We start from the raw sequence: 26,142 nt of genomic DNA on the forward strand, positions 1-26,142 counted from the left end.
CTGCCTCGTGGCTCGTATCCCCGCAATAGACCTGGACGGGAGACCTGTCCCGTACATCCTCCCACCACAAAGTACTCCTTTCTGGTCACAGGCACCTCCTGTTCCGTAAAAGGCAGGAGTATCTGTGAAAGTAGCGACGTGACCTACGAACTGAGCTGTAAACACTGTGTCGCTTTCAGTGTGGGTGTGACTAGCGCGCTGTCTGTCCACGTGAGTGGCCACTGACGAGCAGTGGCCGAGAGACAGCTGGACCGTCCAGTTGCCGAACGTGCTGTCCGACACGATGTGCTTCACTTCAGTGACTGCTTCACAGCTTGTACTTTCTGGATTCTTCATACCAAAACCAGCTATTCGGAACTGTTCAGCGGGAAACTCTCCCTGCAATATACCCAGCTGTTTCCTAACTCCGCTGTCCTCGACCCCTGCTAGTCCCTGATCTCCACCTACCTATCCCCTTCGCTGCCCCCATTCCAGCACCAAACAGTCAGTGCACCCACTGGTCTTTTTGCCCTTCTCTACTTCTCTCCTTTTATGCTCCCTCTCCCTCACCCGCCCCCTCCCTCCCCAAAACCTCCGACTGCGCCTAGCAGTCCTATCCAGTCCCCACCCTTCTCCTGTGCGCTGCCATGAGCGGAACTACATTATCCTCCAGCCCTACCGTGCTGTTCCTACCCTTCCCGTCTCGTGCCACTTCTGTAGTCTGATCTCCCACACCAGATTCCTGTTCCCGTCAAATACAGCTGCAGTCCAGGAGTTGTGTACGTGTGTGCTGTGCTTGGGTGCATGCATGTCTTTTCCACTTCAGAAGAAGGCATTTTGGCCCAGTCTCTCTGTTGTGCCTGTTTGGCACTCGATGTTTCCTCAATACGGTGAATAGCAGCCTACTCTGCTACTGTCGTTATTACATCCCGGACTTCCCACTGCTCGATAATACGAGGTATTGAGGTACAACGTGCACTGCCACGTCCTTCGACCTCTCGACAGTGCGTACAACAACTGTTGAAACGTGGTTGTTGCATTTTGTAAATCAAGCAACATTTGCTGACACTGGTGATGACTACAGGGAACTGTTAATGCAGTCTTTGGATGGCCCTTTGGCACTACTTCCAGCTGATAGTAATCACTTTCCAGATCTATAATGGACAAAAAATTTTACGCTCTCCTAACTTGTGCAGTATCACTGTAATATTTGGTATTCGATGTGCATATGTAATTGTTCTACTATTTGAGTAGCAATAAACTCACTGTTATCTAAACTGCCTTGGTCAGTCACATGATTTTTTTTTTGAGTACAACAATGGTTGATTTTCTCCAGGGACTAGTACTTTCTTCTATAATGCCGCTGTTCGGTTGCTGGCTAATACATTATTCCATTATTGATTGTAAATGATGAGGTACCCTATATGTTCGTAGTAATAGACGGCAAATCATCGAGTCAAGCTGAAGTGATATCAGGGGTTCCCCAGGGAAGTGTCCTGGGACCTCTGCTGTTCCTGAGCTATATAAATGACCTGGGTGACAGTCTGAGCAGTTCTCTTAGGTTGTTCGCAGATGATGCTGTTAATTTACCGTCTAGTAAAGTAATCCGAAGACCAGTATCAGTTGCAAAGCGATTTAGAAAAGATTGCTGTATGGTGTGGCAGGTGGCAGTTGACGCTAAGTAACGAAAAGTGTGAGGTGATCCACACGAGTTCCAAAAGAAATCCGTTGGAATTCGATTACTCAATAAGTAGTACAATTCTCGAGGCTGTCAATTCAACTAAGTACCTGGGTGTTAAAATTACGAACAACTTCAGGTGGAAAGACCACATAGATAATATTGTGGGGAAGGCAAGCCAAAGGTTGCATTTCATTGGCAGGACACTTGGAAGATGCAACAAGTCTACTAAAGAGACAGCTTACACTACACTCGTTCGTCCTCTGTTAGAATATTGCTGCGTGGTGTGGGATCCTTACCAAGTGGGATTGACGGAGGAAATCGAAAGGGTGCAAAAAAGGGCAGCTCGTTTTGTATTATCACGTAATAGGGGAGAGCGTGTGGCAGATATGACACGCGAGTTGGGATGGAAGTCATTAAAGCAAAGACATTTTTTTGTCGCGGCGAGATCTATTTACGAAATTTCAGTCACCAACTTTCTCTTCCGAATGCGAAAATATTTTGTTGAGCCCAACATACGTAGGTAGGAATGATCATGAAAATAAAATAAGAGAAATCAGAGCTCGAACAGAAAGGTTTAGGTGTTCGTTTTTCCCGCACGCTGTTCGGGAGTGGAATGGTAGGGAGATAGTATGATTGTGGTTCGATGAACCCTCTGCCAAGCACTTAAATGTGAATTGCAGAGTAATCGTGTAGATGTAGATGATTTCCAGTACGATGGTGATTATCTCCAGTCAGTATCCTATGGTGTACATATTAGGGGATTGACAGTAATGGACCGTGAGGAATAAATAAGGCTTCAAATTGTAACAGTAACTATCTTCTCCCATTAAATGTGCCGCTTTTCCATGTAATGAAGTTGGTTTATAGTTTAGGCCTGCACTTGACCAGTCGAGATTTTCCTCATCCTAACTTCTAAATTGCGTACTAACAACTGTCTCACATAATTGATGCTGAAATTATCCACACTAATGGGAGCCAAACATTCAGCATCCATTTCCAGAATGCCTACAACACTACTGTGTGTAAAACGTCTTGATGCATCTAATTTATCATTCTCCTTTAATGTCTCTACCACACATAATATGCAGACAAGCAGTTCCATTCCCACAGTCACCCAAAGTAATTTATCTGTGCTTGTGGCATTTATCATGTGAATTGAGTTTTAACGATCTTGTTCACAGTGTAATTCATCTGTCCTACGTTACAGACAGTCGTGAGGCAGTGCGTCATTGGCAGCTTCCCCCAGTTGAAACAGTACCCCACAGAGTTCCACTGTACGGTACCAAAAATCAATTTTTGTATGATGTTTATACAGTAAATTCAACCTGAGGATTGCGTAGTACCCTTCTCCTGTACGAGGAAAGACTTCCGTATTCCCTCGGAACACTTTTCCTCCGACACGAAAACCTTATATCGCTGATCCTAGCGGACCTACCTCGACCTCATTTTTCCGTACACCACCTAACCTACAAAAATGAGGCTTGAAATGCCACTTACCCAAAAGGTACAGACTTGCTACAGACACATAAGCCCATATGTCTAACAGTACCCTACGTACCATGCAATCTGATATTCCAGTTAAGCAACATTCTGCCTGTGTATAAGTCCTTGTGGCATTGAAATTTACTGGGAACACCATCCGGTGGATTTGGAGTTCCTGTTGATGTTGAAAAAATAGAATTCTTCGTCTGTGCCCATTTTGCTACTTACTTCTACAAGCTGTTCACAGTGCTGAACCACTTCACATTGTTTATATGTATGAGAGTTGGAACTTAAATAGCTGCAACTATTTATTCACAACCAATACAAAAGAGTTCCAAGTTTGCACCTGTACTGTCCTTCAAAGTAGTCACCAGCGTTGTGTAGAGCCCATTGCTAGCGATGTGGAAGGCGCAGTATACCGTTAGCGCCGGCCGTTGTGGCTGAGTAGTTCTAGGCGACCGCTACGGTCGCAGGTTCGAATCCTGCCTCGGGCATGGATGTGTGTGACGTCCTTAGGTTAGTTAGGTTTAAGTAGTTCTAAGTTCTAGGGGACTGATGACCTCAGCTGTTAAGTCTCATAGTGCTCAGAGCCATTTGAACCATTTTATACCATTAGCAGAGCCTGTTCTGTTGATGGTGCGAATGGAGCGGTTTGCTGGCTGTCGAATCTCTGGCACAGTCTGAAGCAAATGCCACGAAGTGGTTCTTTCATCTTCGGAATCAAATCAAAGTCACAAGGACTCGAGTCCGGGGAGTATGGTGGACGGTACAGTACTTCCCAGTCTCATCGACCGAACAGAGCAGCCACAGCTTGCGCTGCATGCACCCGCGCATTGTCGTGCAAAATGACGTGTGGGTTGCGCAGAAAGTGTCGCCACTTCTTTCGCAATACTGGTCTCAGGTGATGCTCCAAAAATGAACAGTAATACCGTGCACTGACGGTCTGCCGTGGAGGAACGTAATGCGTTAGGATAACACCGTCACAGCTGTACACGAGAACCACCGTAACTTTAGACCTCGCCATTCGCACCATCAACAGATCAGCCTCTGCTAATGGTATACTACGCCATACAAATCAATGCCAATGGGTTCTATACAATGCTGGTGACAACTTTGAGGGACAGTAACAGGTGCAAACATGTAACTCTTTTGTATCAGTTGTGAATAAATAGTTGCCACTATTTAAGTTCCAACCCTCGTACATGTACACGATTGCGCTGCAATCCACAATTAAGTATCTGGCAGAGGTGTCATCGAATCACCTTTAAGCTACTTCTGTACCGTTCCAACCTCAAACAGTATGTAGGAATAACGAACACTGAAACCTTTCTATGCGAACTCTCATTTTATTATGATGATCATTTCCCCCTACATAGGTGGTTGCTAACAAAATATATTCACACTGTGAGGAGAAAGTTGCTGATTGAAATTTGTCTTAATGATTGCCACCCCAATTTGTGTATCATATCCATGGCACTCTGTCCCCTATTTTGCGATAATACAAAACGAACTGCCCTTGTTTGCGCTTTTTTGATGTCCTCTGTCAATCTAACCTTATGAAGATCTGATTCAGATCCCACAACGCACATCAGTATTCCAGAAGAAGGCAGAAAAGCACAGTGTAAACAGTCTCTGTAGTAAACCTGCTACATTTTCTGAGTTACTGCCAATAAATCACAATCTTTAGCTTGCATTCACATCAACATTATCTGTATGATCATTCCAATTTAAGCTTTTGTAATTGGAATCCTTAAGTATTTAACTGATTTTGTAGCCTTTACTTTTGTGTGATTCATCGTGTAACAGAAATCCAGCATATTCATTTTAGTGCTCCTGTGGATGACTTCACACTTTTCATGGTTTTGAGTCAAATGCCAGTTTTTGCACCATACATATGTTATGTCTAAATCTTTTTACATTTTTTTTATCATCTGATGACATTACATGATGGTAAATGACAGCATCATCTGCAAACAAGGGCTTATAACACTTCCTTGGGGAATGCCAGATACTACTACTGTTTTTGTCAATGACTTTCCATCAGTTATTACAAAGTATGACCTTACGAAATCACGAATCCATTCACATAACTGAGATGATACTCCGTAGGCATGCATTTCAATTAGAACTCGCTTGTGTGGAACGGTACCAAAAGCCTTGTGGAAATCTAAAAACACGAAATCAATTTGATGTCTCCTGCCAATAGCACTCGTTACTTCGCAAGAATAAAGAGCTAGTTATACTTAACAAGAATGGTATTTTATGAATCCCTATTGACTATTTGTCAATAAATCATTTTCTTTGAGGTGGTTCATAATGTTCAAACACAGTGTATGTTCTAAAACCCTGTTGCAAATCGACATTAGTGATACGGGTCTGTAATTCAGTTGATTGCTCCTCTTTTTTTTTTTTTTTCGTGTGTATTGGTGTGGCTTGTGCAACTTCCCAGTCTCTGGGTATATACACTCCTGGAAATGGAAAAAAGAACACATTGACACCGGTAGGTCAGACCCACCATACTTGCCCCGGACACTGCGAGAGGGCTGTACAAGCAATGATCACACGCACGACACAGCGGACACACCAGGAACCGCGGTGTTGGCCGTTGAATGGCGCTAGCTGCGCAGCATTTGTGCACCGCCGCCGTCAGTGTCAGCCAGTTTGCCGTGGCATACGGAGCTCCATCGCAGCCTTTAACACTGGTAGCATGCCGCGACAGCGTGGACGTGAACCGTAGGTGCAGTTGACGGACTTTGAGCGAGGGCGTATAGTGGGCATGCGGGAGGCCGGGTGGACGTACCGCCGAATTGCTCAACACGTGGGGCGTGAGGTCTCCACAGTACATCGATGTTGTCGCCAGTGGTCGGCGGAAGGTGCACGTGCCCGTCGACCTGGGACCGGACCGCAGCGACGCACGGATGCACGCCAAGACCGTAGGATCCTACGCAGTGCCGTAGGGGACCGCACCGCCACTTCCCAGCAAATTAGGGAGACTGTTGCTCCTGGGGTATCGGCGAGGACCATTCGCAACCGTCTCCATGAAGCTGGGCTACGGTCCCGCACACCGTTAGGCCGTCTTCCGCTCACGCCCCAACATCGTGCAGCCCGCCTCCAGTGGTGTCGCGACAGGCGTGAATGGAGGGACGAATGGAGACGTGTCGCCTTCAGCGATGAGAGTCGCTTCTGCCTTGGTGCCAATGATAGTCGTAAGCGTGTTTGGCGCCGTGCAGGTGAGCGCCACAATCAGGACTGCATACGACCGAGGCACACAGGGCCAACACCCGGCATCATGGTGTGGGGAGCGATCTCCTACACTGGCCGTACACCACTGGTGATCGTCGAGGGGACACTGAATAGTGCACGGTACATCCAAACCGTCATCGAACCCATCGTTCTACCATTCCTAGACCAGCAAGTGAACTTGCTGTTCCAACAGGACAATGCACGTCCGCATGTATCCCGTGCCACCCAACGTGCTCTAGAAGGTGTAAGTCAACTACCCTGGCCAGCAAGATCTCCGGATCTGTCCCCCATTGAGCATGTTTGGGACTGGATGAAGCGTCGTCTCACGCGGTCTGTACGTCCAGCACGAACGCTGGTCCTACTGAGGCGCCAGGTGGAAATGGCATGGCAAGCCGTTCCACAGGACTACATCCAGTCTCTCTACGATCGTCTCCATGGGAGAATAGCAGCCTGCATTGCTGCGAATGGTGGATATACACTGTACTAATGCCGACATTGTGCATGCTCTGTTGCCTGTGTCTATGTGCCTGTGGTTCTGTCAGTGTGATCATGTGATGTATCTGACCCCAGGAATGTGTCAATAAAGTTTCCCCTTCCTGGGACAATGAATTCACGGTGTTCTTATTTCAATTTCCAGGAGTGTATCTTCCTACGAGCAAGTGGCTGTAGATGATTGCTAAGCAGGAAACTATTGTATTAGCTTACTCGAAAGGAACCTAACTGATGTACAATCTGGATCAGAAGCCTTGCCTTTCTTAACTGTTTTAAGCTGCCACTTAACACCGAGGATATCTACTTCCAAGTTACTAATGTTGCCAGTTGTTCTCGGTTTAAATCCTGGAATATTCACTTTGTCTTCTTTCGTGAAGGAATTTCAGAAAAGTGTGTTTAGTAATTGTGCTTTTGTCATCATTGTTATTGCACAGAGAAGGCAAAGATTACATATTGCCTCTGGTGTACTTTACATACAGCCAGAATCTCTTTGAGATTTCTGCCAGATTTTGAAGCAGAATTTGTTTGTAGAACTATTGAAAGCACTATACAATGAAATTCGCACTAAACTTTGAGCTTCCGTAAAAATTTGCCAATCTTGGGAGTTGTGCATTCTTTTAAATTTGTCACGCTTTTTTCTTCGCTTCTCCAATAGTGTCCTGACATGTTTGGGGTACCATTGGGGATCAGTACCATATCTTATTAATTTATGTGCTATATACCTCTCAGTTGCCATTGATAGTATTTCTTTGAATTTAAACATCATCTGTTCCCCACTTACATAGTCAGATTGGAAGGATTGGAGACTGTCTCTTAGAAAGGTATCAAGTGAATTTTTATCTGCTTTTTTAAATAGATGTATTTTGTGTTTATTTTTGGTGGGTTTGGATGTTATGGTATTCAGTGAAGCTACAAGAACCATGTGGTCACTGATCCCCGTATCTCTCACAATGCTTCTTATTTGGTCAGGATTATCTGCTGGTAAGAGATGGAAGTATGTTTTCACAAGTGGGCTCCTGGACTAGTTGTTCAAAATTATTTTCCGAGAAGGCATCGAGTACGATTTCAGATGACGTTTTATACCTACCACTAACTTTAAACACACATTTTCGCCAACATATCGAGGGTAGATTGCAGTCACCACCAACTAAGATTGCATCAGTGGGTACCTATTTCAAATGACACCCAAGTTTTCTTTGAACTGTTCAGCAACTGCGTCGGGGGTGGGGGTCAGTAAAAGGAACTAATTATTAATTTATTCTGGTTGTCATACTAACTCACAGGAACTACCTGCTTCAGTTTCACTACAGGGTAAACTACTGCTGACAACCAGAAACTCTCCACCACCCACTGTATTTAACCTATCCTTTCTGAACTTCATTAATACGATCTGCATTTATACGGATGGCTCTAAGACCAATGACAGTGTCAGGTGTTCTTTTAATGTCGGGGCACACAGTTTCAAATGCTGGCTCCGTGGCCATTGTTCGGTCTTCACAGCTAAGCTATTTGCTCTCTACAGGCGGGTCCACACTGAGCGCAACGCGCCGCGCTGCTGCACCCCGCGCACAGCTGTAACAGAGGGGGGGTGCGCAGTCCGCGCCCCGCTGCGCCGCTCCGAGGCGCGCAGTGTGTTCCAGTTGGAGCGCGCGCACGATCTGAAGGTGGAGCGAGCCGAAGCCCCGTCTAAACAGAGCGCGCGCAAACGCACCACTTCCTTTGGTGTATCGACAACAGCCGGAAAACTGCACGGCACGATGCGGTGCAGCGCAGTTCGCCGTCCACACTGACCGCGCAGAGCCGCGCAAGGCCGTTTTGCGCAGCGCGGCGTGGCACGGTGCGCTCAGTGTGGACCGCCTTACCGGGCCGTTCTTTACATCCGCCGCCACCGACATTCTGCTTATGTCCTCTGCTCCGATTCCCTGAGCGCCATCCAGAGCCTCAGTGATCCGTATCCGGTTCGCCCTTTCGTGCACCGGACCCGATGCTCTCTTCGGTAGCTGGCGGACGACGGTTTTCCGGTTACCTTTATGTGGGTTCCTGGCCCTGTCGGTATCCCTGGGAACGAAATTGCAGATGCCACGGCCGAGGCTGCGGTCCTCTGGCCTCGGACAGTTTCTCGTTGTGTGCCTTCGTCTGATTTTAGCAGGGTCATTTGTCAGCGAATTTTATCGCTGTGGCGTGCCGATCGGACTACACTTACTGAAAACGAGCTTCGGGCCTCGAAACCTCTCCTCACGGCTCGGACGACCTCTTCATGCCCTTCTCGGCTGGAGGAGGTCGTTTTGGCCCGGTTACGGATCGGACACTGCCGGTTCGGCCACCGCCGTCTGCCGACGGCTGCGCCACTGCCATTCTGCCCGTGTGGGCAATTGCCGACGGTACCCCACATTTTAACGTCCTGTCCGAATTTTAATACACTGCGCAATGATCGCGGCCTGCCGTGTACTCTGGATGAAATTTTAGTGGATGACCCGGGAGCAGCTGCTCGCGTTCTTCGTTTTATCCACTTGACAAACGTGTCTAAGGACATTTGATTATGCTGTTTTTTTTTTTTTTTTTTTTTTTTTTTTTTTAATTCTGTGCCTGTCTGTCTTCTATAGTATTGTCCCTTTTAGTTGCTGTTTTAACCTTGTGCCTCGCGGTGCATTCCTAACTTAGTCTGGACGCTAATGACCACTGTAGTTGTGCGCCCTAAAACAACAAAAAAACAATATCCTTTCTGAACACAGTTAGGTCCTTTGTAAAAATTTTGCTGATGTTATTTCAGGGTTTAGCTGGCTTTCCATACCTATAACTATTCGAGATTCAGTGGTTTCTATTAGCACTTGTAGCTCTGATTCTTTTTTCAACACAGCTCTGACAGTTAAAACAATATTGATAGTTCGTATGGTTACCCACATTCTGTGTTCACCCGGCACCCTTTGAAACTGAAGCCTTTTCTGAATGCTCCGGGGCAATCTATAAAACCATTCAGTCCCCTCCCCCCTCTACCTGTGTATGTGTGTGTAGTGGACTCCACACTGTTTAGTGGAACCCAGAAACCCACCACCTTACGCCACAAGTCAATGAATCTGCAATCTACACGGTCTGGGAACCATCTGAGTCTGTGATGCAGACCCTCCACTCGGCCCTGTACCGAAGGACCACAGTCGGGTCTGTCGATGACAATGCAGACGGTGAGCACCACCTACGTAGCTGCGCGAAACTGGAGAGAATCTCTTCCGATCCAAAGCGACACACACTGTTAGTACCGACACGGGCCACCACCTGTAGTTGGCTGCACCTTGTGGTCTTCGTGGCATCTGGAAGCACCCGTTTCACATCTGGAATTACTACTCCTGGTATAAACACAGAATGCACATTGGATCTTTCCCCTCTTTCACAGCCATATCCCAATGGCGCCCCATTATGCAGCTGAAGTAATCCCACCCTCTGTGAGTGCCCATACTTTACAGACTGGGAGGATCGCTTCGGAACAGGGCTAGCGACTTCATCCGGCTCACGGATTCGTCAGCCACAGAGCACGTCCGAAACCTGTTCGTCAGGTGAACTGGCAGGTCCCTCCTATCGGCTCCTCAGAACATCATCTGCTGCCAGCCACACCTCGGAACAACCTCCCTCTCGACCAGAGGTGAGGGATCGACCTCAGTGCAGGCGGTATCCAGGGTGGCCACAGTAGTGGGGCAACCGGGTGACACACGGGTCACGCCGGACGTCCCTCGGATCCCCCCGTCCTGCCCTCCGCGGTGATGCCAACTGGCAGCAGCCTCGAGCTGCCTGACTGAGCCGATACTGCCTACAGCTGTGAGTGAAGGGTCACCAACTTGGCTCTCATCTGAACACAGCAGTCACAGTTCCTAACCGTACTACAGGTGGCGTGATGAGTACACGGGCATGCACAAAATGTAGCAGTTGACGCTAAAGAGTACTGACAAAATGTAAAGGAAGTCCCTTTTTATGAGAAGCTGTGTCAGCTGACAGTACTCAAATGTGCTGTTAGGAGAGCTGTCACTCGACTGGGGGTCCAGCTACTACATGCGACTCTCGGAACACGGAAACAGACGCCTCGCGTGATGCAAACAGTGATTCTACGCACTACACAGTCAATAAAGCTGCGGAACTGTGACCGATTAATAAACGCACACAAAATGTAAGAGTCGAAGCTTAAGAACACTGGCAAAATTTAAAATAAGTTGCTTCTTACGAGAGGTCGTATCAACTCGCAGTACTCGTAAATATAATCTTCTAATGAAATTCAGAAGGATGTAGGTTGCAGAAGGTACTGGGAGATGAAGAAACTTGCACAGGATAGGGTAGCATGGGGAGCTGCATCAAACCAGTCTCAGGACTGAAGACCACAACAACAACAACAACAACTAATGAAATGAAACGAAATGAGCGTACGGCATCGTTGGCCGGGAGGCACCGTCCGTATTGCAAGTCCTCTTCGGCAACTTGCGGGTCGATGATGAAAATGATGATGAAGGACACACAACACCCAGTCCCCTGCCGGGAATCGAACCGGGCCCCCTGCGTGATAGGCGGAAATGGTACCGCTACGCTACGGAGGGGGACTGTTAATCTTCAGATGGTTTGAAACTTGCTGGTTGATTAAAACTGTGAGCTGGGCCGGGACTCAAACCTAGGATCTTTGCCTTTCGAGGGCAAGTGCTCCACTGACTGAGCTACCCAAGCGTGACTTGTGACTTGTGACACTCCACAACAGCTCTACTTGTGCCAGTACTTCATCTCCTACCTCTCAAACTTCACAGAAATTCTCCCACATAACTTGTGGGACCGGCACTCCAGGAATAAAGGATGCTGCAGAGATGAGGATTAGCGACAGCCTGGGGCATTGTTTCCAGAATGAGTTTTTCATTCTGCAGCAAAGTGTGAGTCGATGTCAAACTTCCTGGCAAATTAAAACTACGTACCAGATTGGTACTCAAAAGGCAGAGTGCCCGTGTTTGAGTCCCAGTTTGACAGACAGTTTTAATCTGTCAGGAAGATTTACATCAGCACACACTCTGCTGTTGAGTGAAATATTCATTCTGAATCAGATGGTTTGTAATCTATTGTCAAATGAAGTGAGCACCAGGATCGCAAAACTTGTGCCAGGTTATTGAAATGCTTTGCTAAAAAGTGCACCAGTTACACCGAATTTCGTAATTGTTATTATGTTCAGGGGCAGAAGCATATTAATGGCTACAATGTCAGAAACTGCAGTTTACTTGTGAAACTGGCTGTTTCGTCAATGATGACAGTAACTATATGTACATAATGTATCAGTTGTGGCATTTGAAAGAGGGAGCTGTTTACATCTCACCAAATCAAGACAAGGAAGGAATTTGATGTACTGAAAAGGCTACAGAAACTTAAAATCACATACATTTGCTCGGTGCTGCCGTCCTGTTCTGAGAGGAACAAGCTTGCAATTGTAAAAATTGTTCTACTGCATTATGTTTCTGGCTTCACAGTTTCTGGTATTTGCTTGTAATAATACTTCATATCTATCATCAGATACATAATTGATCTACTTTGTTTCCTATACTATCTATAGTATGTTAGAAATTATCTTCTATGTGTGACAATGTATTTGCAGGTTATCGAGCAGTATAACTCTGAAGTTAAATTCTTATTTGACCACTACTTTCGGTGTGTCGCTGAAGAATGTTCGAGGACTATGGGAGAGGACCGAGTTCTCCCAATTTCTCAGTTGAGTATTGAACCTGAAACTTCATGCATGGAAGATACAAGAGGTAATATATTATTATTATTATTTACATTTTATGGCCTTAATTGGACCACTCTTGCCAACTTTATACATAGAATTTTCCAGTTTTCTGTCAGCCCAGTACTTCTTCATTCTCTCAGATCTTATCCTTCTTTATTAGTCAGAAATCACCCTTCCTATTGTCTGTTTGTTGATTCTCGTTTGCAGTCTAGTTTGTTTGTGAGTTTCCTGGTTTTGTCAGTTTTATTTCTTAGGTCTTCCAATGTAATCTGTGGCTCATCCATGTCTTCCTTGATTTCTGTAATCCACTTAATGTTGTACTTACTTTTCCACAATTTTTCTATTATACTCCTGATGATCCAGTTCTCTGGTGTTCTGATTAGATGTCCAAAAAATGAAATATCTTCCTGATTTTACTCATTACTGATTCTATTTCCTTGTAGGCTGTTTCATTTGTAGCTACTCTCCAGCGTCCATCTTTCTGGTACGATTTGTTGATGCACGTTCTGATGATTCTTCTCTCTATTTTGAGTATTTTGTCTGTTTGTGCAGTGTTAGTTGTTTTGAAGATGGTTTCACTTGCATATGTTATTTCTGGTTGAGTGACTGTTTTGTAGTGTTTTAATTTTGTTGCTATTAACAGGCTCTTTTTGTTGCAGGTGTTCTTGGTGATATATTGTGCTCTAGTCAGTTTTTTTATTCTGTTATGCCATGCTGGCTTTTCATTGAGGTTATATGTTATGATTTCTCCTAGATATTTAAATTTATCTACAATTTTGATTTCTTGGTTTCCTATGGCAATTTTGTTTATGAGTGGTGGGTCAGTTACCATGATGACTGTTTTTTTCAAAGGATATTCCAAGAGCAGTTTTCTGTGCTATTTCATGCAGTGAGTTAACTTGTTGTTTGGTTTCCTGAACACTGTTGGACAAGAGAGCAACGACATCAGCAAATCCTAGACAATTTAAACTTATTTTGTCTTTGGGTCTGCCAATTTGGATGTTCTTTGGGTTAATCTTGTACCATATATATATAAAAAAACAAAGATGATGTGACTTACCTAATGAAAGCGCTGGCAGGTCGGTACACACACAAACAAACATAAACATACACACAAAATTCAAGCTTTCGCAACACACGGTTGCTTCGTCAGGAAAAAGGGAAGGAGAGGGAACGATGAAAGGATGTGGGTTTTAAGAGAGAGGGTAAGGAGTCATTCCAATCCTGGGAGCGGAAAGACTATTTTTGAAAATGTCTGCTTGTGTCTGTGTAAGTGCGGTTGGATATGGGTGTGTGTGCGAGTGTATACCTGCCCTTTTTTCCCCCTAAGGTAAGTCTTTCTGCTCCTGGGATTGGAATGACTCGTTACCCTCTCTCTTAAAACTCACATCCTTTCATCTTTCCCTCTCCTTCCCTCTTTCCTGACGAAGCAACTGTGGGTTGCGAAAGCTTGAATTTTGTGTGTACGTGCGTCCGCTACCAGCAGACCTCCCTGAATTAAGAAACCGGATTGAAGCAGCTGTTGCTACAATCACTGAAGAGACACTTATCAACGTTTGGGAAGAACTTGGCTATAGACTTGATGTGTGCCATGTGACAAATGATGCTCACATTGAACATTTATAAAGTTCTTGGTAAAACTGTTGGAGTTCCTCTTTCATTTGACACATCATTTATAACTGTAGGCTTAATACAATAAATATTGTAAAGTGTTAAAACCCCAATATTCATTTATAAACACGCTCTGTGTGTGTGTGTGTGTGTGTGTGTGTGTGTGTGTGTGTGTGTGTGTACATACCACACACACACACACACACACACACACACACACACACACACACACACACACACACTTGAGTGGGGAATACCAAGCAGGCTTCCATAAAGGGTGGTCTTGTGCGGAACAAATTTGGAACCTGAAAATGATTTTACAACACAAACAGAACCTGATCATTACCTTTGTCAACTTCAAAAAGATGTATGACTCTATTGACCGGAAAACTCTCTTCAAAAGTCTAAAACATGGGCTATCATAGAGCAAACTTTGACCAACACGACCTCCAAAGTAAAGTTCTGTGGGGAACTATCAGAGCCCTTTGAAATTCACACAGGTGTCCCACAAGGCGATGGCCTCTCACCTCTCCTTTTCAATGTAGTGTTAGATAAGGTAATAAAAAAATGGGAAACATCACAACAAGGGATAACCTTAGGAAACCTACAGATTAAATGCCTGGCTTTTGCAGATGATTTGGTGATTGTCACGAAAGGTATATGCGCTATTGAAAAACTGTACGGCACGATTTACAAAACGGCAAACTTCAAATACCTCGGTGAAACACTACAAATGAGTGGACATAACACAGACTCAAACGAAGAAAGAAAAAGTAAACTGGACAAGGGATACAAAGTAGTGTGGAATCATTACAACAAGAAGCCTATCTCACAAAAAGCCAAATTACGCCACTACAACACGGTGGTGCTCCCGGAGGCAGCAGAGACCACACTAGTCCTAGGGCATACACGTATCAGACAACTAGAAAAAGTAGAACGGAAAATACTTGGGAAAATGTTTGGCGCAGCTAACAACAATGGAATACGGATCAACAAACCTACAGAGGAACTGTACAAACATACGGAGACAATCACAGAAAAGATTAGAAAACGCAGACTACAATTCTATGGACACCTATACAGAATGCCATCACACAGACTGACCAAACTGATCTTTGACTGGGTAACCACTAGAAACAACAAATGGGTGGCAGAGGTAAAAAAACAAGCTGAACCAACTCAGCATAACAGCAGACACAATAAACGACAGAATAAAATTCAGAAACATCATTAAGAAAAGTAAACTACATGAGATACAATGTGACAAACGAACAGGCATAAAATGGACCGAAGAACGCAAGCAAGATCACAGCCAGAAGATGAAAGAAATATGGGCAACCTAAAAGGCAATCAAGATGAAGCCGAAGACACAAAGCCGACAAAAAGCATGGACAGAGGACCGGAAACAGAAACACAGCGAGCGAATGAGGGAAGTTTGGGCAGCAAGGAAGGCAGCAAAAGGAACTGGCCACGTAGTTTAGTCCAACTGCGGTCTTTAAGGGCAAAACACCAATAATAATAATAATAATAATAATATATAATTTACACACACACACACACACACACACACACACACACACACACACACACACATCTACATATCCTTTGAGGAAGCAGAATATTACTGAGCTGTAGTGGTTTCAGGATGGCTTATGGGTACCCCGCTATAGGTTGTGATGAAATTGCTAGGGATTGACAGTGTAGCAGGTATGTGGAGCCAGGCAGCTGACTGACGGTAAATCACAGAAACCACACAGTAGGTCATTTATTCAGCACATGAGGTACAGCAGCTGTAATATTGTCTTGTTGCGGGCAACCCCAAGAGTCACAACTTGACCCTGGGATGTGTAGAGCTCAGCACGTGGTCTCCAAAGACTTGTCGCTCTACCGATCAGGTGGCAGTAATGCGGAATCGCACCACCAGTGCAGTGGCGAGCGAAGGGCAGTGTCGGCCTCCGAGCAGTGACAGTGGGCCCGGTAGGAAGCAGTCATGCCAGGTCGCGCAGCCAAGTGCAGGTGAGCCCCCCGAGCACTGAGGAAAACTGGAGACCCGAGCGCGGGATACGTCGACAGTGGCCCACGGAGGCGAGACCGCAGTAGTAGTGTGTGGCTGCAAAGGGCAAGTAGTGGCTCGGCAGCTGGTCAGATCCGGGTGCGAACTCTGGACCCCACATAGGCTCATTGAAGTTGGCAACCGGCAGACGGCACCTCCGCTGAGAGGCACCATTTCAGCTCATCTACATCTACATACACACTCCGCAATCCACCATGCGGTGTGTGGCGGAGGGTACCTCGTACCACAACTAGCATCATCTCTCCCTGTTCCACTCCCAAACAGAACGAGGGAAAAAGACTGCCTATATGCCTCTGTTCGAGCTCTAATCTCTCTTATCTTATCTTTGTGGTTTTTCTGCAAAATGTAAGTTGGCGGCAGTAAAATTGTACTGCAGTCAGCCTCAAATGCTGGTTCTCTAAATTTCCTCAGTAGCAATTCACGAAAAGAACGCCCCCTTTCCTCCAGGGACTCCCACCCGAGTTCCTGAAGCATTTCCGTAACACTCACGTGATGATCAAACCTACCAGTAACAAATCTAGCGGCCCGCCTCTGAATTGCTTCTATGTCCTCCCTCAATCCGACCTGATAGGGATCCCAAACGCTCGAGCTGTACTCGAGAATAGGTCACACTAGCATTCTATAAGCGGTCTCCTTTACAGATGAACCACATCTTCCCAAAATTCTACCAATGAACCGAAGACGACTATCCGCCTTCCCCACAACTGCCATTACATGCTTGTCCCACTTTATATCGCTCTGCAATCTTACGCCTAAATATTTAATCCACTTGACTGTGTCGAGCACTACACTACTAATGGAGTATTCAAACATTACAGGATTCTTTTTCCTATTCATCTGCATTAATTTACATTTATCTATATTTAGAGTTAGCTGCCATTCTTTACACCAATCACAAATCCTGTCCAAGTCATCTCGTATCCTCCTACAGTCACTCAACGACGACACCACACCATCATCAGCAAACAGTCGCACATTGCTATCCACCCTATCAGTCAGTCATAACAGTGCAAAGACACTTCAGGACGAAGTTCAACAGAGATCCAACAACTGATAACTCCATTCGGCGATGGTATGCGCAGTTTAAAGCTTCTGGATGCCTCTGTAAGGGGAAATCAACAGGTCGGCCTGCAGTGAGCGAAGAAACGGTTGAACGCGTGCGGGCAAGTTTCACGCGTAGCCCACAGAAGTCGACGAATAAAGCAAGCGGGGAGCTAAACGTACCACAGCCGACGGTTTGGAAAATCTTACGGAAAAGGCTAAAGCAGAAGCCTTACCGTTTACAATTGTTTCAGGCCCAGACACACGATGACAAAGTCAAACGCTTTGAATTTTCGGCGCGGTTGCAACAGCTCGTGGAAGAGGATGCGTTCAGTGCGAGACTTGTTTTCAGTGATGAAGCAACATTTTTTCTTAATGGTGAAGTGAACAGACACAATGTGCGAATCTGGGCGGTAGAGAATCCTCACGCATTCGTGCAGCAAATTCGCAATTCGCCAAAAGTTAACGTGTTTTGTGCAATCTCACGGTTTAAAGTTTACGGCCCCTTTTTCTTCTGCGAAAAAAACGTTACAGGACACGTGTATCTGGACATGCTGGAAAATTGGCTCATGCCACAACTGGAGACCGACAGCGCCGACTTCATCTTTCAGCAGGATGGTGCTCCACCGCACTTCCATCGTGATGTTCGGCATTTCTTAAACAGGAGATTGGAAAACCGATGGATCGGTCGTGGTGGAGATCACGATCAGCAATTCATGTCATGGCCCCCACGCTCTCCCGACTTAACCCCGTGCGATTTCTTTCTGTGGGGTTATGTGAAAGATTCAGTGTTTAAACCTCCTCTACCAAGAAACATGCCAGAACTGCGAGCTCGCATCAACGATGCTTTCGAACTCATCGATGGGGACATGCTGTGCCGAGTGTGGGAGGAACTTGATTATCGGCTTGATGTCTGCCGAATCACTAAAGGGGCACATATCGAACATTTGTGAATGCCTAAAAAAACTTTGAGTTTTTGTATGTGTTTGCAAAGCATTGTGAAAATATCTCAAATAATAAAGTTATTGTAGAGCTGTGAAATCGCTTCAATCATTTGTAATAACCCTGTACTATGTCTTAAAATTACTTGACAATACATCTTACATTTTTACATTTATATACATTCCGTTCACTTTGAATTAGTGTCCAGTGGCTGATATACTTAATCACTTACAACTTGATAAGGTTACCCACTCGGTTGTACATGGAGTTCAGATGGGCAGGCAGTTTTCTGCCTTAAGTGGGTACAGGCTTCGTAGCCAAAACGGAGATTATGCTTGAGACTGTGAAGCTTACTGGCATTATCTTGTGGTGTTGTCTGTTATAGTGTTGCCACACACGCTGAAGCATTTGTTTCACATTGATCCATCCTTTTTGTGTCGTTACTGGCCAGTCCAGCGAGTTAACATGGTCGGGTTCAAAGGTATTGTTTAGATGGGTCACTGTTTGTGCAGGTACTGTATCTTCTTCCGGCCTTCATTCTCCATTCCTTGCTTCCCTTGCACTGTAAATTAATTTAAGAATCCAGAAGTGGCTGGTTAGGATTCTATCTTCCTGCCTGGAGAAGAGTACCCATCCCTCCAGGTGTCAATTTTGCAACACAGTTACCCCTTAGTTGCTGTAGAGCTGCAAACTGCCTAAACTATGATGCACCCCGTGCCCACCCTTGCTGATGGTGTTACCTGGGGAAGGAATTTACCGTATCGGGTTGACGGAGGAGATACAGAAGATCCAAAGAAGAGTGGCACGTTTCGTCACGGGGTTATTTGGTAAGCGTGATAGCGTTACGGAGATGTTTAGCAAACTCGAGTGGCAGACTATGCGAGAGAGGCACTCTGCATCGCGGTGTAGCTTGCTGTCCAGGTTTCGAGAGGGTGCGTTTCTGGATGAGGTATCAAATATATTGCTTCACCCTACTTATACCTCCCGAGGAGATCACGAATGTAAAATTAGAGAGATTCGAGCACGCACGGAGGCTTTCCGGCAGTCGTTCTTCCCGCGAACCGTACGTGATTGGAACAGGAAAGGGAGGTAATGACAGTGGCACGTAAAGTGCCCTCCGCCACACACCGTTGGGTGGCTTGTGGAGTATAAATGTAGATGTAGATGTAGAATTTGTAATCACTCTTCCTTCTCTCATTCGAGAACATCGTGTATGGTTGAAACCTATAAATATGCTATAAAATACACTCTACTTCTATCGGACAACATTCATTGTTGCCGTGCCACTTCCATAAATACTTGTTGATATTTGCTTGATGCCTTCCTAAGAGACTTCCAAGCTAATTATGTAAGTGTAGACCAGATATGGCTCAAATCAAAGATACAGTATCGGACAGCAATAGATAAATTCATACAGCATAAGTTAATAAGAGACGGGACTGATCCACCATGGTACACAAAACATGTCAGAACGCTGTTGCAGAAGCAACGAAAAAAGTGTGCCAAATTCGGAAGAACACAAAATCCCCAAGACTGGCTAAGTTTCACGGAAGCTCGAAATTTAGAGCGGACATCAATGCGAGATGCTTTTAATAGTTTGCACGATGAAACATTGTCTCAAAATATGGTAGAAAACCCAAAGAGGTTCTATGGTCGCATGTAAAGTACACCAGTGGCAGAGAAACAGTCAATACCGTCACTGCGCGATGGAAATGTTACCGATGATGGTGCCACTAAAGCGGAGTTACTAAATACAGTTTTCCGTAATTCCTCCACGAAAGAAGAAGAAGTAAATATTCCAGAATTCGAAACCAGAACAGCTGTTAGCATGAGTGACATAAAGGCAGATATCTTAGGTGCTGCGAAACAACTCAAATCACTTAAGAAAGGCAAGTCTTCCAGTCTATATGGTATACCAATCAGGTTCCTTTCAGAGTATGCAGACACAATAGTGCCTTTCTTAGCAATCATATACAACCGCTCACTTGATGAAAGGTCTGTTCCTAAAGACTGGAAAGTACCACAGGTCATACCAATATTCAAGAAAGGAAATAGGAGTCACCCATTGATTTACAGACGCATGTCACCGACTTCAATTTGTAGTAGGATTTTGGAGCATATACTGTACTCGAACATTATGAATCGCCTTGAAGAAAATGACTTGTTGATACATAACCAACACAGATTCACAGAATATTGTTCTTGTGCTGTCAACATGGGATCTCAGATCAATTCCACATTCCTAGATTTTCAGAAGGCTTTTGATACCATTCCTCACAAGCAACTATTAATCAAATTGCGTGCATATGGAGTATCGTCTCAGTTGTGTGACTGGATTTGTGATTTCCTCTCAGAGAGGTCACAGTTTGCAGTGATAGATGGTAAAACATTGAGTTGAACAGAAGTGATATCTGGCATTCTGCAAGGTAGTGTAATAGGCCCTCTTCTGTTCCTGATTTACATAAATGATCTAGGTGATAATCTGAGCAACCCCCTTAGATTGTTTGCAGGTGACGCTGTAACTTACCGTCCAGTAAAATCATCATACGATCAATTCCAATTACAAAATGATCTAGAGAGAATTTCTGTATAGTGTGAAAAGTGGCAAATGGCACTAAACAAATAATAGTGCAAGTCATCCACATGGGTACTAAAAAAAAAAAAAAAAAAAAAAAAAAAAAAAAAAAAAAAAAAAAAAAATCCAATAAATTTTGGGTGTACGATAAATCGCACAAATCTAAGGGCTGTCAATTCGACTAAATACCTAGATATTACAATTATGAGCAACTTAAATTGGAAAGACCACATAGATAATATTGTGGGGAAGGCGAAACAAAGAGTGCACTTTGTTGGCAGAACACTTAGAAGATGCGACAAACCCATTAGAGAGACAGGCTACATTACACTTGTCCGTCCTCTGCTGGAATATTGGTGCGTGGTGTGGGATCCTTACCAGGTGAGATTGACGGAGGACATCGAAAAATCGCAAAGAAGGGCAGCTCATTTCGTGCTATTGCGCAATAGGGGCGAGAGTGTCACTGATATGATATGCGAGTTTGGGTGGCAGTCACTGAAACAAAGGCGGTTTTCTTTGCGGCGAGATCTACATACGAAATTTCAATCACCAACTTTCTTTTCCGAATGCAAAAATATTCCATAAGTAGTGACGGATGAGTTGTTAGCCACAGAAAGATGTAACAAAGTCAGCGGTCAATATTTGCATAACAGGGTCCACAGCAAAATACATAGATGAAAACCAGTGTGCACTAAAATGAAGAGTCACAGAGAGAGCGACTGACAGTCTTTGATCTTTCGGTGATACCGTCAAGTGTCTGGCCGGGTGGTGTCGTGTGCTGCCGAGAAGTTTGTGGAGTAACAGCTTCTCGATCATTTACGGAAATGTCCACTAGCGTGCTGGTCAGAGAGCAGTTTACTGATACGTTTACTCAGTGCATCGACCTCTGTCGTGAGGTTGTCGTAATCCGCACACGTCGCTCTTGACGTGCTGTGGTCTGCCGTCGCAGTTGCAGTGCAGGAGGTCAGCACAGTTGTGTCCCGAATCCTGTCCGGCAGGTCCACTATGTCGTCTAGCGACATCTCCATTTGGGAAGCTGTAATGGGTTTTACCTATGCAGGCAGGTAACTGCTCCATAATGTACGTAATGATGTATCTGGCGCAGTGCAAGCGTCAACTTTGCTTTGTAAATGGCTGGTATGGTTTTGTGTCTCCAGTGTCCTCCTGCATCAGTACCTGTCTCATTTGTTCTTCTCACAAAGCTGACACAGTACGAATTAACTTGACCTCAGGTCTGCACAGAAAGTGAGGTAATTATGTCTCGCACCTCTGCTGCATAGTGAAGATCTAATTCGCTGACCTCCAGTGCAGATTTGGTGGAATCAGTCGCTCCAGCACTGAGAAAACTCGAGTCGACCTGCACGAACCGTAACATCGGGTTGTGTGACCGTAACAGGAGTAGCCACATTGCCAGTCTAATGACTTCCATCTCACAATTTCCTGTTTCGTGAAAATTTGGCACGTTGCTTGTTCATTGCTGACTTTATGTCCTCTCACTGTATCACATTGGGGTCACCAGTTTCACACTCTGTCGCTCGACTTACGGACTTAATATGTATGCTGAATTCTTATACAGTGAGGGCAGATGTGAAATGCAATGCAGTCTCTTGAGACAGTGTGTTTTATTCAGAACTGTCATCCAAGTTCATATGTAGAACAGTTCACAAAGAAGCTGTTGCATAGCTAATTAATATACAAGCGCATACCGTCAAGTTCGTTCAGTAACCGAGTGAGAATTAAAACACAGACATTTCATTAGTCACAGAACTTGGCACTGTGGCAAGGAGGAACTGACCACAGCACTCCTGGTGGCCAGTGCGTGAACCCCGTCAACAGTTCATCGAGTGAATCAGCTGTCCACCTGACGTCGGTGTGTGCATTATACCTCTGTATACGGTTTGCTGTGACGTGCAATGCCCGATGGGTCTCGCTAGCGTGAATCTGACTTCAGCCGGGTAATGGCAGTGGACAACTTTGCTTTCAGGGTTACTCATCTGATCTATAACGTGATCATGTATGCGCAACGTGTTGACAAAATGGCAGAGTAGCGTGAGAGGCCGTCAGTGCTTCATTTAGAATGCCAAATAATGTTTCACTTACCTGCTCAGTGAAGTTAAAAAGCACCTATTACTTCCCGTCTTGTGCCTCGTCTGCTGGTTTACCGATATCTGTAGCCGTGTGACTGTGTATGTCATGTCACTTTAAGTCTAGCAGGTGACACACTATTAAACCTACATTCAGTTTTTTCAGTGTGTCCCTACGTCTCTGGACTGCTAATTTTCCATACCTTTCAACGTTCAAAATAGCATCCAAATTTACACGTGTTAAATTTTCCAAGTGGTACTGTAAGTGTCAATTTCCCGAAGATTATCGTGTTACAGTCCTGAAGACTTATACACTTTAGTTATCTTACAAACAATTGTCAGTGGTCTGGGTTGGAGCTTGCATGTATCCCTATGATTACTAGTAGTGGTAAGATTCTTCCTGCATGTACCATATCTGAAGTTAAAAATACTGTTTTAATCTGTGTGCACGTACCTTTGTTTTTAATCTTTATTATTACATTCAGTGTTTGTATGCTTCTTACTTTATATGGCCCTCACCACTGTTAATCTAGCTAGCTTTCTAGATCTGCCATGACTTACTGACTCATTGAAGAACAATGCTTTGTCACCCACTTGAAATTCCTTCATGTACATAGCTGGTCTCTGTTGACTCTAATTGCAGTATTCCCAGTATATTTGCTTTTCTCCCATATGGTAATTCAAATGATGTGTACCCTTTGCTGCTGTGTGGTGTGGTGTTCACACAGAAATTGCACAAAGTACCCGTTTGTCCCAAGAACTTCGATCCATGTTACAAAATGTCTGATATTCGCCAGTGGCTTCCTTCCAGTGTGCCATTAGATTCTGGGTGGTAAGCTTTAGTCTGTATTTTCATCATCCTTCACAATTTACACACTCTTCTGAAAACACCACTCAAGAAATTTGAACCTTCATCCATTAAAAGAACAGGTGAAGCGTCATATGCGTTAACACTGTGTTGTTCTTGTTGTTGCGGTCTTCAGTCCTGAGACTGGTTTGATGCAGCTCTCCATGCTACTCTATCCTGTGCAAGCTTTTTCATCTCCCAGTACCTACTGCAACCTACATCCTTCTGAATCTGCTTAGTGTATTCATCTTTTGGTCTCCATCCAATTGTAAATTGGTGATCCGTTGATGCCTCAGAACATGTCTTACCAATTGATCCCTTCCTCTAGTCAAGTTGTGCCACAAATTTATCTTCTCCCCAATTCTATTCAATACCTCCTCATTAGTTATGTGATCTACCCATCTAATCTTCAGCATTCACATTAACACTATACGTTCCACAAATGCTTCAGCTACTGTGTCTGCATCTTATCTTTCTATCAGCAGACCTACTGTAAATTTACCCAAAACACCCTGAAAAGTCAGCATATATCTCTTATCTGTATTTGATATTTCCGAAGGAACTCTGTATCAGCTATGTTTGTAAGTTCCAAAGGCATTGACTTGAGTGTACTTATTTATTTGACATGATAGTCAATTTTTTTACACAGTTCTCAATCCCACACTCCATTCTGCAGCACTGGTTATACAACTTTATTTTCTCAACAGTCTGTAACACGCCCGGGAGTACCTATGGGGGTGGGGTCCCTAAAAGTGGATTTTTCGCTTCTGACTCATTTCTTGGCCGTGTGCGCTGTCCACACCACGTACCTGGTAATCCCGTAGCGGTCGTACTGTTCTGCTCTACACTGCTGCTGGCTTGCCTGAAATTATCTATCAAAATATGCAAACGAGTTAGGGGAGCCACTCAATGTTTTAAGCACAACACTGTTCTACGTCTGGTATGAACATCTATATTCTGAGGCAATATGGAAATCACAGGTTGCACTGTTTACACTCTAAGTTGTAAATGTTTATCCCAATTGACAGTCTCGATGATTATCTGTCCACAATATCACTCGGACGAGTGTACGCATACCGAACACGGCGCGGATGATTGTCAATGATGCGAAAGCCGAGTAATCGGAATGAAAGTTCTTACGCTCGACACGCATACACAGATTTCTTTCGATACCAGTCCTCCTCAATACTAATAATGGTATAACACTGTTCGTAAAGTTAATTTTTCAGTTCTCAGTTCTCACTTGTACGAGCGTGCGCGTAACCGTCGCGGCACGGCCAATTGTCAATGATGCGGGAATGCGATGACCGAACACACGTCCTCACACTCACTACAAGACACTGGCACGTTATTGCACTCTTTTATGGTAACTTATTTTTACTGATTCACATCAGTTCATTCTGGGAGACTGAACACGGCACGGACGAGGGAGACTGAACACAGGCATGGACAATCGATGCTGTGCGACACATGACGAGAGGATACACAAATACGTTATCGGCAGCACTGCTCATTTTTAAATTTCTTCTTGGCACACTTCCCTCTGACTCATTTCTATATTTCATCACTTTCCAGTGATAGCACTTGTAGCCACACTTCAACTTCCATACTAACAATGCCTCTCACATGCAGAGCTACCCACAACTCAACAAAACAGTTTCGTGTCCCTCACTCGACTCGACAGACGCGGCTGCCCGCAAAGATACTCTGTAACCGAGCTAGCGATATGACAGTACGCTTACAAGTCCTGTGCATTCCTTGGTGTCCCCGCAACTGATTATCACGCACCTCTCTTAAAATAGTCTCCTTGCTTTGGAGACTAATTTCCTTTTCACTGCCTGCTTCCAGCTCTGCTTCTGCGGTTACTTGCAGTCGCTCCACACTCACGGGAGTCCTCTATCCCTGTTTGCTTTCACTAAGAGTTCTCCCATTCCTGCATCACTGTTTCGCAGACTGTTCCTCATTTATTTGTTCCTGTTTTCTGGGCCTCATTCTACTCTGAGCATCTGCATTATTATTTAACCTGCCAAGTTTGTAGATTACCTCGTAAGCGTGCTCTTTGAACCTCCGCCTCCACTTCGGGAGTCTCGAACTCAAATCCGTCACACTAAAGATCTATGTTAATGGCTTACAGTATGTTACGACTCCAAACCTTCACCTATACAAGCGTAGTTGGAACCGCTTCATTGCGTGTACACTGAGCTGACAAAAGTCGTAGGATACCTCCCAATATCGTGTCGGACTTCCTTTTGCCCAGCATAGGTAGTGCAGCAACTTGAAAAGTGATTACAAGTCTCCTCCAGAAATACTGAGCCATGCTGTCTATAGCCGTCCATAATTGCAGAAGTGTTGCC

General features: G+C 44.8%; 1 protein-coding gene across 4 annotated transcripts in view; it reads left to right on the top strand.

Moving 5' to 3' along the window:
- LOC126427234 (probable ATP-dependent RNA helicase DDX60) overlaps positions 1-26,142 on the top strand; it is a 147,991-nt gene that overhangs the window by 112,243 nt on the left and 9,606 nt on the right. For all 4 annotated transcript variants that reach the window (XR_007576601.1, XM_050089473.1, XM_050089475.1 and 1 more), the window contains exon 7: positions 12,483-12,639. Coding sequence is in view for 3 of the 4 variants with exons in the window: in XM_050089473.1 (XP_049945430.1) it covers positions 12,483-12,639 (157 nt within the window). In the remaining variant the exon portion in view is untranslated. The remainder of the gene's footprint in view (positions 1-12,482; positions 12,640-26,142) is intronic.

The sequence above is a fragment of the Schistocerca serialis genome, chromosome 11, assembly GCF_023864345.2.
Source record: "Schistocerca serialis cubense isolate TAMUIC-IGC-003099 chromosome 11, iqSchSeri2.2, whole genome shotgun sequence".
NCBI classification, from domain to species: domain Eukaryota; kingdom Metazoa; phylum Arthropoda; class Insecta; order Orthoptera; family Acrididae; genus Schistocerca; species Schistocerca serialis.